We start from the raw sequence: 12489 nt of genomic DNA, 5'->3' as shown, positions 1-12489 counted from the left end.
CCCAATTTTATAGACAAGAATATAGACTCACGGCAAGGTGTAAGATCACAAAAGTGTTGGAATGAGGATTTAAACCAAAACCTCTTAACTTCAAACTTAAAATGTACTTTCTATTGTATATGTTCTCCATTTCATAAGACAATAAAACATAATATTGACGAAACATGATGTTTTACCCACATTTACTGTTAGAACTTCATTGGATAATTTGCTCTAGGTTTAACATTTTCATTTACCAAAATCAAGCTTTCATTATGAAGGAAAGAGTCAAATAAGGATAGTGAGCATAACAACTAATGTAAACAAATAATTTCAGCTCCAATTAGTAGAGTCGTTTCCACTGGGATGGGCATGTACCCTAAAGGTGTAAATGATAACCCATCAAGGGGCAGAAATATAATATTGAAACTTTTATTTAAATTAGTTTTAAAAGTCTCATCCCTTTTATACTTCTGTGTTTGCTTGTAATTTATATATTGGTACTGCATAAATAGAACATTTAAAATTTATTTATTTCAATAAGGATACACAAGGCAAATGTTTGGAGATGACTTAGAAAATAATCCTTAGCAAATGTTTCCCAATAGACTTATGTAGTTTTAGAGGAGAATCACACCTAAAAGGTCATCTTATTTAAGCAGCAATTTGAGGCCCCATAACAAACTGATTTGGTGCAAGGTAATACAGCCATTCAGTGACACTTTATCTGAAAACATATAAAGATAACAACATAAGAAAAAGTTAGCTAATGTAATGCACTAGGGTCTTTCCATTTATTCAGCTATGACTCAGTCTTCCCAAAGATTCCCAAATCTCCCCAAAGTAGTAATGATCGATAAATGTTTGTTGGAAATAAGTACACTGACAAATCTCTCACAACAACAATCACTAAATTGTATGATACATTCTGATGGCCTCAGGTTAGGCTGCAACTAACTCTCTGTAGTATGTTCTGCTTCTTGAGAACCTCAAAGCAGCATGGAATCTTAAGATTACAAGGTCACACTCGATGATTAGACACAACCAAATTTTAATGACTTTTAAATAATAACATTTTAAAACAGAAGTATGTTTTTTAAAAAAAGGTAAAGACAAACCTCACAGGAAAAAAAAAGTAAATATCTAATACACATGAAAAAATAACAAGGACTTCCCTGGTGGTCCAATGGGTAAGACTCCGTGCTCCCAATGCAGGGGTCCAGGTTCAATTCCTGGTTGGGGAACTAGATCCCGCATGCATGCCGCAACTACGAAGCCAACATGCCACAACTAAAGATCCTGCATGCCACAACGAAGATCCCGTGTGCCACAACTAAGACCCGGCGCAGCCAAAATAAATGAATATATAAATTTTTTAATGCTGTTAAAATACAAATTAATAGTGTGATAGCAATTATCTGCCACTATCAGATGGGCAAATATTAAAAAGTTTAGTAATACCAGGGTTGGCAAGGATATAGTGAAACAGGGACTCCATAACACTATTGGTGGAAGTACATACTCAACTTCTCGTAGGCCAGTATGTATCAAAATTTTAAAAAAACATTCTCTTTAGTCCAGTACTGTAATGTCAATGCCAGGAATTTATGCTATGGATATAAATAACTAATGCTTAATGTTTAAGGTTGTTCAGGTCAACATTATTTGCGGTAACAACAAAAAAGAATACAAATTATTTAATTATGGTAATGTTCAACATGTACTGATACAGAAAGTTGTCCTCAGTATATTAAATCAAAATGTAGGGACTTCCCTAATGGTCCAGTGATAAAGAATCCGCCTTACAATCAATGCAGGGGATGCGAGTTCTATCCCTAGTCAGGGAGCTAAGATCCCACATGCCGCGGGGCAACTAAGCCCGTGCGCCACAACTACCGAGCTCGTGTGCCTCAACTAGAGCCTGTGTGCTGCAAACTACAGAGCCCATGCGCCCTGGAGACTGTGCGCCACAACCAGAGAAAAGAAAACCCGCACACCACAACTAGAGAGAAGCTTGTGCACTACAACGAAGAGCCCATGCGCCGCAACAAAAGATCCCGCATGCCTCAAGGAAGATCCCAAGTGCTACAACTATGACTCGATGCAGCCAAAAATAAATTAAAAAAATAACTCTTTTCAAAAATTAATTAATTAAAATGTAAATTGCAGAAGAGTGTGCATTTTAATTTTTAAGAACACATAAGACACCGTTAACTGCTGTGGGGAGTGACTGGAGGAACTGAAGGCAAGAAAGGGCTTCTACTTTTTCCTAAAACCTTTCTGTAGCTTCATATATTCTGCCTTGAGCATAGCTTTTACAGTTTAAAAAATTTTTAAATTAAGAGTGTTGAAGGTTTTGGGACTTCCCTGATGGCACAGTGGTTAAGAGTCCGCCTGCCAGTACACAGGACATAGGTTCGAGCCCTGGTCCGGGAAGATCCCACATGCCGCAGAACAACTAAGCACATGTGCCACAACTACTGAGCCTGCGCTCTACAGCCCATGAGCCACAACTACTGAAGCCTGCACACCTAGAGCCCATGCTCCACAGCAAGAGAAGCCACAACAATGAGAAGCCTGCGCACTGCAATGAAGAGCAGGCCCTGCTCACTGCAACTAGAGAAAGCCTGCACGCAGCAGCGAAGACCCAACGCAGCCAAATAAATAAATAAATATAAATTAGAAAAAAAAAAAAAGAGTGTTGAAGGTTTTGCTACTTGCATAATTTAAAATCAATGCAGTTTTGGACTTCCCTGGTGGCACAGTGGTTAAGAATCCGCCTGCCAATGCAGGGGACATGGGTTCAAGCCCTGATCCAGGAAGATCCCACATGCCGTAGAGAAACTAAGCCCGTGAGCCACAACTACTGAGCCTGAGCTCTAGAGCCCGTGAGCCACAACTACTGAAGCCCATGAACCTAGAGCCCACGCTCCACAACAAGAGAAGCCACCGCAATGAGAAGCCCACGCACAGCGATGAAGAGTAGCCCCCGCTCACCGCAACTAGAGAAAGACCCATGCACAGCAATAAAGACCCAACGCAGCCAAAAATAAATTAACTAATTAAAAAATAAAAATAAAATCAATGCAGTTTTCAATGGAATACTATGCAGTTTTTTTAATGTAGTTAATATGTGTGTTCCATATGAAAAGGTATCTACAATATATTAAATGAAATAAGCAAGTTTTAGTATATAAACTTGACACTATTTTTCTAAAAATAATACATATCATATGGAAAAATTCTGTAAGTATACATTCCCAAACTGTTAACCTAAGAAAACGTAGTACTGAAGTATAGGGAGTATATGGTAGTTTTCATCTTAACTTTCTCTTCTTTTACGTTATTCTAAGTTTTTACAATTAGAATGTGTTCATGAGTTGCTTGGGCAACTAAAATTTTTAATATTTATACAGACACATATACTATATGTGCTTTTCCAAAAATCAGAATAATACATCAAGTTATTAACAGTGAGGCTACATGGTACTTTCACTTTTTACTTTATGCATTTATACATCTTGTCTTAAGCTTCTAGAATGTGCATGTATCAGTTTGGAGTCACAAAAAACAAAAACTATATATAATTAGTTTTATTTCTTTAAGATACCTTTTATATATATATATATATATATATTTTTTTTTTTTTTGGCGGTACGTGGGCCACTCACTGTTGTGGCCTCTCCCGTTGTGGAGCACAGGCTCTGGACACGCAGGCTCAGCGGCCATGGCTCACGGGCCTAGCCGCTCCACAGTATGTGGGATCTTCCCAGACCAGGGCACGAACCCGTGTCCCCTGCATTGGCAGGCGGACTCTCAACCACTGTGCCACCAGGGAAGCCCAGGATACCTTATATATTTTAAACATACATATGGAAAAAAGAAAATGAAATCCCAAATTAAAATATGCCTGTTTTACACAACCATATATCATAAAAATACAATTCCCAAGCTAAGTCATTCATTCTATCCTATCTGGTAATAATTCTTATAAGTGTCCATATTAGAAGGCATTACTGTGCTGGCTAATGTGACACACTCAGATTATTTCTTTGGGAGTAAAAATACAATGAGATCAAATGTCAGCACAATAAGCTACTAGATCCCCCCAAAAAGAATAAGAAAAGTCCTCTAAAAAACACATTAGCGAAATCAGGCGCAGCACAAAAGTGAGGAGAAAAGACAAATACATCAGTAGTTCCCAAGCTTGCTATGTTCAGAAATATAGGTAAACCTAGATGAATAAATAAACTTGAACTCAAAATATGTCTGAAATGTAATTCATTCTCAACTTCCAAAAAATTATAATACATTAAAATATTTTTCATTTGGGACAATAAGTATAATCTAACACCTGCGAAAACTTTGGAGGGAAATTGTTTTTATAAAAAGCTCACAGTCAGGACTTCCCTGGTGGCAGAGTGGTTAAGAATCCACTTGCCAATGCAGGAGACACGGGTTCGATCCCTGGTCAAGGAAGATCCCACATGCCACAGGGCAACTAAGCCCGTGCGCCACAACTACTGAGCCTGCACTCTAGAGCCCATGAGCTGCAACTACTGAGCCCGCGTGCCACAACTACTGAGCCCACACACCACAACTACTGAAGCCCACGCGCCTAGAGCCTGTGCTCCACAACAAGAGAAGCCACCGCAATGAGAAGCTCGCACACTGCAACAAAGAGTAGCCTCTTGTCGCCGCAACTAGAGAAAGTCCAAGCGCAGCAACAAAGACCCAATGCAGTCAAAAAGGAAAAAAAAAAAGCTCACAGTCATGTTTAGGCTAACAACAGGAAATCAAAACTTGGTGGTGTGCAGAAACATAAAGCAATCAACTCTTCACCACACTAATTTGCTTTACTATAATGAAAGTAAAGCATGTGATTTGGGGGCTGACATAGGTTTAGAACATGGCAAAATGTTTCATTTATTTTTTTTAATTAATTTTTATTGGAGTATAGTTGCTTTACAATGTTGTGTTAGTTTCCACTGTACAGCAAAATGAATCAGCTATACATATACACATATCCCTTCTTTTTTGGATTTCCTTCCCATTTAGATCACCACAGTACATTAAGTAGAGTTCCCTGGGCTATACAGTATGTTCTCATTAGTTATCTATTTTATACATAGTATAAATAGTGTCTATGTGTCAATCCCAATCTCCCAAATGTTAAATGTTTCAGACACCTTAATTTTGGCAAATGTTGTACAATATTTAAATGTCTCTCTAGAAGAGTCAAAATGTGTCATATTAAAAAAATGTTTAGGGACTGTTCTGGTGGCGCAGTGGTTGAGAGTCCACCTGCTAATGCAGGGGACACGGGTTTGGTTCCTGGTCCCGGAAGATCCCACATGCCGCGGAGCAGCTGGGCCCGTGCACCACAACTACTGACTGAGCCTGCGCTCTAGAGCCCGCGAGCCACGACTATGAGCCCACTTGCCTGGAGCCCGTGCTCCGTAACGGGAGAAGCCACCGCACTGAGAGGCCCACGCACTGCGGCAAAGACACCGCAGCTAGAGGGGGACCGTGTGCAGCAACAAGGATCCAAAGCAGCCAAAAATAAATTAATTAATTAAAAAACAACAACATTGGGCTTCCCTGGTGGCGCAATGGTTGAGAGTCCGCCTGCCGACGCACGGGACACGGGCTCGTGTCCTGGTCCGGGAAGATCCCACATGCCGCGGAGCGGCTGGGCCCGTGAGCCATGGCCGCTGGGCCTGCGCGTCCGGAGCCTGTGCTCCACAACGGGAGAGGCCACAACAGTGAGAGGCCCACGTACCGCAAAAACAAAACAAAACACAACAACAACAAAAAACGTTTATCCCAACATTTTCCCAACTTATATGAACAAATAATCCTTATTTCAAGAAGTGCTTATGCATACATATATTTCATGGAACAAAACATAATTTAGGAAATGCTGATATAAGAAAAACAGCATGGGCTCTGGAGTCAAAGACTTCGCCACAGCTGTGTGATCCTGGGAAAGTTTCGTAATTTCCCTCGGTCTGTTTTCTACCGTAAAAGGAAAATACCACCACCTACCCAAGTGCCTGGCACACAAAAGATGCTCAATAAATTAAATATCCCTCTATTTTTTCATATGGTTTCTATGTTGGCTTATGTCAGCAATGAAAGTTTTAGGAATCTATTTTTTATACCATCTTGCAATCTATGTTTGGGTTGTAAAGTATGGTGTCAATCATATCCAAAATAAATGCTTCAATCTGGCTAAGAAAGCTTGCTGAAAAATTCATTACTTTAAATATTTGTGGAATATAAGCAACCAGGGGAAGTTCTTAGAAAATATAAATAAAATTAAAATGAGGTTCTACTCTTAGTTAATTAAGATACAAAGAACAATAAAACCTGATCCCTACTAGGAAGCAGCATAAACCTGCTGACAAGAAAAGTTCCTATTTCTTGATAAAGATAAGCTAAGTCTTGCTTGTTACTCTTAAGAAGTCTAGTCAGGGATTTATGGAAGGAAGGAGATAAAAGATCAATAAATACTGACTGAATAGCCATTAAGTGCCAGGGACTATCTAGGCACTGGGTAAACAAAACAAACACCCTCATGATGCTTACATTCCAGGTGGGGATACAGACAAATACACATATCAGACAGAGTCAGTGATTAAAAGAAATATAAAGCAGTGTAAAGAAGATGGGGAAGTGCTGTTTTAGATAAGATAGTCAAAGAAGACCTCTGGGAGAGATGACAGATGTCTACAACTGAATGAAAACAAAGCACATTTTAGTTTGCCAATGCCTTTGCAGTCTTGAAATAAGCGGTGTGTTCTATCTAGACTTTTTAACTAACATTGTTCAGAAGAGCATGATCCACAGGTAGACACAGAAGTCACTAGGGACCACAGTACAAGAGACTGGGTGGTACCACAGTAAATAACAGCATCCAAAGTTCTCACTGCTTCACAGGTCACATTTATAATAATATGTTTTGGTTACACACACTGAAAAGCTAGCTTTTGCTGTTATAACTGTCATTTAGTTCCTATTTAGACATCTCCCAGGAGAAGGCAGCACAAGAAGAAAAGCTAATGCATTAAATAAAAGCCCTTTAAAATAAATAATTGAAAAAGGTAAAAATAAATGAAAGAGGTAATGCTCAAGAGTCTTCACGGCCACCAACCTCAAAGAGTTAGGAAGACTGATCCTCCCTATCTCAACAACTCCAAACTGTTGTCCTATTAGACTGGTAACTCTTCCTCAATACTATATAATGCCTCCTATTTTCTCCCTTCATCAACACTAGTCCTCAACCCACACATGTAAATGTGTATTTTATTATATTTATTATATTAATGTAAGCTAAGTTGACAAGTATTGTCTCTAAGAAAGGACCAAAATCTCCTATCCTGTTCCTTTACAGGAATTTCTTATGGTAAAACTGCCTTTTAACATACTAGATTTTACATTAGGTGTTTTTTTTGAAGTACTCATCTCTTGAGTATATTAGGAAGTTCCTACAATATAATTCATTCAACAGATTAGTTTTGTGGGCCAGGCATTGTATTAATTGCTAGGTACCAGGTATACAACAAAGACTTGTTGGCTTACTAGTCAACAGAAGAGATGAACATGGACAAAAACATTGAGGTACCATGCCGATGTACAAGATGCTACTGGAGTACATATTCTAAGTGAAAGAATCACCTCATTCTGTCTGCTGAAATCAGAAAATTCTCTAAAAAACTTATTATTTGAGTTAGGTCTTAAAGGATAAATAAGCAGATGAGGAAGGGGTGACCCTGGGGTTAATCAAGTGGACTGAGAGATGAACACTGGGATGAAGGTAGACAAAAAAAAAAAAAGTTGGGTGTAAGGGGTGGAGCAAGTCCAGATCCTAAAAGACTTTGCATGCCAGGCTGATAAGTGTGAATTTTATCTTGCCTTTGGGGAAAAAACCATTGAAGAATTTTAGGGAATAAAATGACTAACAAGATTATGTTTATAATTTAAAAGGAACATCAAAATGCATTGCTGATAAGGCCAGTAAGAAGGCAAGAAAGATTAGCGAAGAGTTGCTGCAAAAGGACATTATGAAGCCTGAACTAAGACGGTGACAGCAAGGAAAGGAGTTAAAACCACAGGTATGTGCAAAGTGTCAAAAGAACACAAACAACTAAGAGGAAATCTATCTAGTAAAATCAAAGAAAGCTTCACAGACAAGGTAACATTTGCACTGGGCCCTAGAGAAGGAAAACTTGTCATGCAGAAAATGAGAGAAAAGGATAGAACAGCACAATGAAAGGGAAAGACATAAAAATGCTTAATGAGCTGAGTTTTTGTTAAAGGAGTAATTCCATCCTTTTGTAGATCAGTCACTTGGGAAATATTTACTGAAAACCTAACATGTGTCTTGGATCTTGAAGAATCCAATGAAAATTAAGGTCATCTTTTCAAAATAATGCACCTGGAAATTCACAGGCAAAATTTTAATCATAGGAGTAACTGAGATCCCAGTTTGATCCATGAACTCCAAGTACTCCTGAATAAGTAACAGTAGAACTGGGGTGATGGGAAAGGCTAGGTAAGAGTTGAAAAGTAAGCTGGGGGCAAGACTGTTAAGACTTTTTATTCCAAAAAATCTGGATAACTCAGATAATTCTGGGGCCATTGTTTTTTACAGAGATTGTTTTATTTAGTCCATACAACAGTGTACTTACATAGAGAACAGTAAGTACTGTTATCATTCCATTTGCAAATGAGAAAACTAAGGTTTAAAGAAAATAACATGCGCCAAGGTTACACAGCTAGTTTAAATGGTAAAGCCAGTATGCCATCTGATTTAGGCCCTTTGAACTCAATCACTAATCTAGGGGAAAATGAAATATTCAGTACTTACCTAATTTAACATTTAAAAGTCTACATAGTCACTGTTAGTTCCAGAACTCAAAGTGTCTCATAAACAAGGTTTACTCATAAAACTACTCTGCTTGATAGTCTCAAACTATAATTTCAAGTTATTAATGAAGTCTACTTTAAAAAAATGTTCAAAATTTGTGTTACAAATACAACAGCCAGTTGGAAAACTTCAGGACTCTGGGTTCCCAAAATATAGCAAGAATTTGAGAGGATATCATCAATTTTTCAGCAAAACAAAGAAAGGACTGTTTTCTGGAGTTAATCTATCCACACTGACTGTCTGGCAGACAATGTTTTCAGAAAAGGAACTGAGGGAAGGGGAAAACCACACACACACACACACACACACACACACACCACCCCATAATCACTGAATACAAATTTTCATGGACTACAACTTCATCTAAATATCATTTTCTTAGTAACTATTACTTCTGAAGTTTCATTTTGATCATCTTCACAAACTTCTGAAAATTGAAAACATGCCCAGAATGAAACAAGCTTCTCTATCCTTTCATATGTTAGTTTATTTCTTGATTTGGTGCAATTCCAAAGACAGAGCCATTTCTTTTAAGTGCTACAAGAGCTAGAGAGAATACGGTCCCAGCCTGTTGCAGGAGGGATCTACTTGGCACAGTATAAGTCCTTAAGACAATATCTCTAAGGTAAACACATGATGGAAATAATTTTGTGGCAGTTAAGCATCCCAGAGAGCACAGGTCAGGCCTTTATGATAATGTAATACAACTACATCTCTCTACACATTCATTAGGTGCTCCTGCAGAGCAGGCTCTATCTCCAGCACTTAATGCAATGTCAGGCACACACACACAATCAGTAGATGAATAAATTTTATTCTGCCTTTCAAATGTGAAACCAAAAGCTATTCAACCAAATTTGGATAGTGAAATTATTCCTACTTCATCATAAAATTTTAAAAAACTTTTCTGTATCTGGTAAGAAAGGATACCCTACTGATTTTATCTGGGCTATGGGGAAAATGTAACAAAAATATTGTGATAAATACTGTGAAGGGTTGAATATAAACTTTCTGTCTGCTGTTCGTATAAAGCACTACAAGATAAAGGTCAGAAAACAAAACAATCTCACAGTCATAGTTTGCCCCAGGTTATTAGCTAGTAAGTGGTAAAGTCATAATTAGGACCCAACTAACCCGCAATCCAATGTGCTTTCTATTACAACATACCGTCACAGATACTCCTTTTATTTTGTTAGTGCAAAACATTGTTTTGGGAAAACTTCAGGCCAAAAAAAAGAACTTCATAAAAAAGACAAATTACAAAAGTACTTCCTTTTTAAAATTCTTCTGTGCCCTCACATATCTAAGTATCACTAAGACTCAATACATTAAAATTCAGTTAAAATAAAATCAGAGCTGCCAGCAGTAGGCATAAAGCAGAATATATATGTTATCCTCTGACAAGCTTCAATTTGATGGGTTATATCCATTCTTGCTATTCTTCTAGGAAGACAACGCAAGCTTAGGAGGCTTACCCAAAACCAACAGTTTTTCTGCTCTCCTCCTCACTAATCCGGGTCCAATTAGCTCCCTCTTCTCCCAAAGCACTGTTTTCCTTCTCATCTCTACCTTTGACACTGGAATACCACCCCCTTCCCCGATATTCAAGACTCATTTTCATCCCTTCAGCCACAGGGCCTTCCCAGGCCACCACATCTAAACTGGCCTCTCCCAGTATTTCTACAACGCCTCCTCTTCCATCATTACCAAAACTGCATTGACAATACTGGTATTTCTACTACCGCCTCCCAACCGTAAGCTCATCAAGGGTAAGTGCAGTCTTATTTACGTTTCCTCAGCACTTGGTAAAGTGTTTGGCACCATCCTATGGAGTCAGTAAAAGTTTGTAAAGTAAATATGTGTACTAAGAATGTTCACTGCTAGTGAAGAAGCAAAGAACACCTTAGTACTTCAGAGTTCAGGGAAAGGCTGACGGTTGTAGACATAAAAACTGGAGTGATACAACGTATGGAAAAGATTAGCAAGGACAAAACCCATTTAGAGATGAAGTGCTTCTGGCTCAGCAGAGAGAAGGGAGAAAGACATTCAATCAAGTCAATTTTTGATTCTTCTCCGGACCAACAGAGCAAACTGTCCCTCAAAATTATAACTGTGGAACACCACAATTTATTCAGCACACTCAACTACTCATTAAGAGCCCAAGTGCCAACGATTATTTTGCATTTTCTAAGGTGCACCAGGTGAGAAGCAGAGGGGCGGCTCCAAAACCTGATTAGAACAAACAAGCAGACGTAGAAATAATAATGGCACACCTTTAAATTTATAAAGAAAAATCTCGGCGTGATCCTGGAAACGAAACTAAGCATACCAAGAAATATGTAATCATAGGTTTAGGACCTACTACGGCACAGAAATGGTCACAGAACTGCCAAAAGAGACCACACTTCTCATCTTTCCCAATCCTCTTCTACTCAAAGAGCCTAATAACCACTACAAGGATCACGAGCTTCATTTCTGGCAGCAGAATTCTCAAAGGAATATAGAAGAGGCTAAAGAACAGCTCTGATGCCCCCCCCAAAAAAGGCAGCAAAAACCAAACAGCCAACCAGCTCCACAATCCTTAAGCAGAAAGCCCTAGACGTCTTTCAAAGCCAACTGTCATACCTTTTAGGGGCCCAGAAGACGTTGACTCCAAACATAAGTCTCTGGCCCCAACATATATCTCCGGATTATTTAGGAAAACCCAGGTTTTCCAATTTGGAGATCTGCACTCTACTCAAAAAAAGCATCTCCGGGAAGGAACGAGCGAGCAATCAATCCCTCAAGAGGCAATGGCGCTCCAACCACCAGCCGGGGGGACAGGCAACGACGACAGGGCACGGCCCTTCCAGGGAGCTGCCGGCGCCCTTCGGGCTCTCAGTCTAACCCAGCGCAACCTGCCCTGGCGGTGGCCGAAGTCGGGCAGTGGCTGAGGGGGGCCAGCGGTCGGGCTTCCGAACTGGGCCTTCCCGGCCCGGGGGCGCGGCAAGACATGGAGGTGGCGCCTTTCAGTCCAGCCCCGGCTGCAGCAACGGGTCCGGGGCCTCTTCCCCTGGCCTCCCCGCCCTGCCACCCTCAGCCAGCCAGTCCGCCCCTCACCTGGCAGAAGCTCCGGCAGTAGTTCAAAGATGAGACCTCCGACACCTCCTGCTCCCTCAGCTCTGTCTCCAGCTGCCACAGACAAGGTCGCAGCCCTGAGGCTCCCGGCACCGGAGATGCAGGGCTATGACCCCGAGCCATGGACTCTGTCTCGGTTCCGTCTCCGGCTCCGACTCCCGCCGGAGCCTCAGCCCCAGCCCCGGCGGCTGCGGCGTCTCCCTTTCCGTCCGCCATCTTCCCACGGCCCAGCAGCGCGTAGGCAACCAAGCCACGTGACTCAGACCTGGCCCCGCCCCCGGTCGACCGCGCTCTGTGACGCACCCCTGGGCGACTCCGGCGCCCGCTGGATTCCGTCACTGGAACTCGGGATGTTCCTCCCCTCCGCGGCCTCCCCGACAGCCGCCCGGGCAACGGCCTGGCAACAGATGAGCAGTGGCTCCTGTCCACTGCAGTCCTTCCAGACCTTTTGGAGTCGTGGG

The 12489-nt window shown here is 40.7% G+C and overlaps 1 protein-coding gene across 1 annotated transcript in view; it reads right to left on the bottom strand.

Moving 5' to 3' along the window:
* Positions 1-12265, bottom strand: part of RLF (RLF zinc finger) — an 80880-nt gene extending 68615 nt beyond the window's left edge. Inside the window, exon 1 of the mRNA XM_032638539.1 lies at positions 12011-12265. Coding sequence (XP_032494430.1) covers positions 12011-12244 — 234 coding nt within the window. The 5' untranslated portion in view covers positions 12245-12265. The remainder of the gene's footprint in view (positions 1-12010) is intronic.
* Positions 12266-12489: the final 224 nt, after the last annotated feature.

The sequence above is a fragment of the Phocoena sinus genome, chromosome 1 (assembly GCF_008692025.1).
Source record: "Phocoena sinus isolate mPhoSin1 chromosome 1, mPhoSin1.pri, whole genome shotgun sequence".
In the NCBI taxonomy this organism is placed as follows: Eukaryota; Metazoa; Chordata; class Mammalia; order Artiodactyla; family Phocoenidae; genus Phocoena; species Phocoena sinus.
Note: the sequence above shows the minus strand (reverse complement) of the source record. Positions and strands in the feature narration are given on the sequence as shown.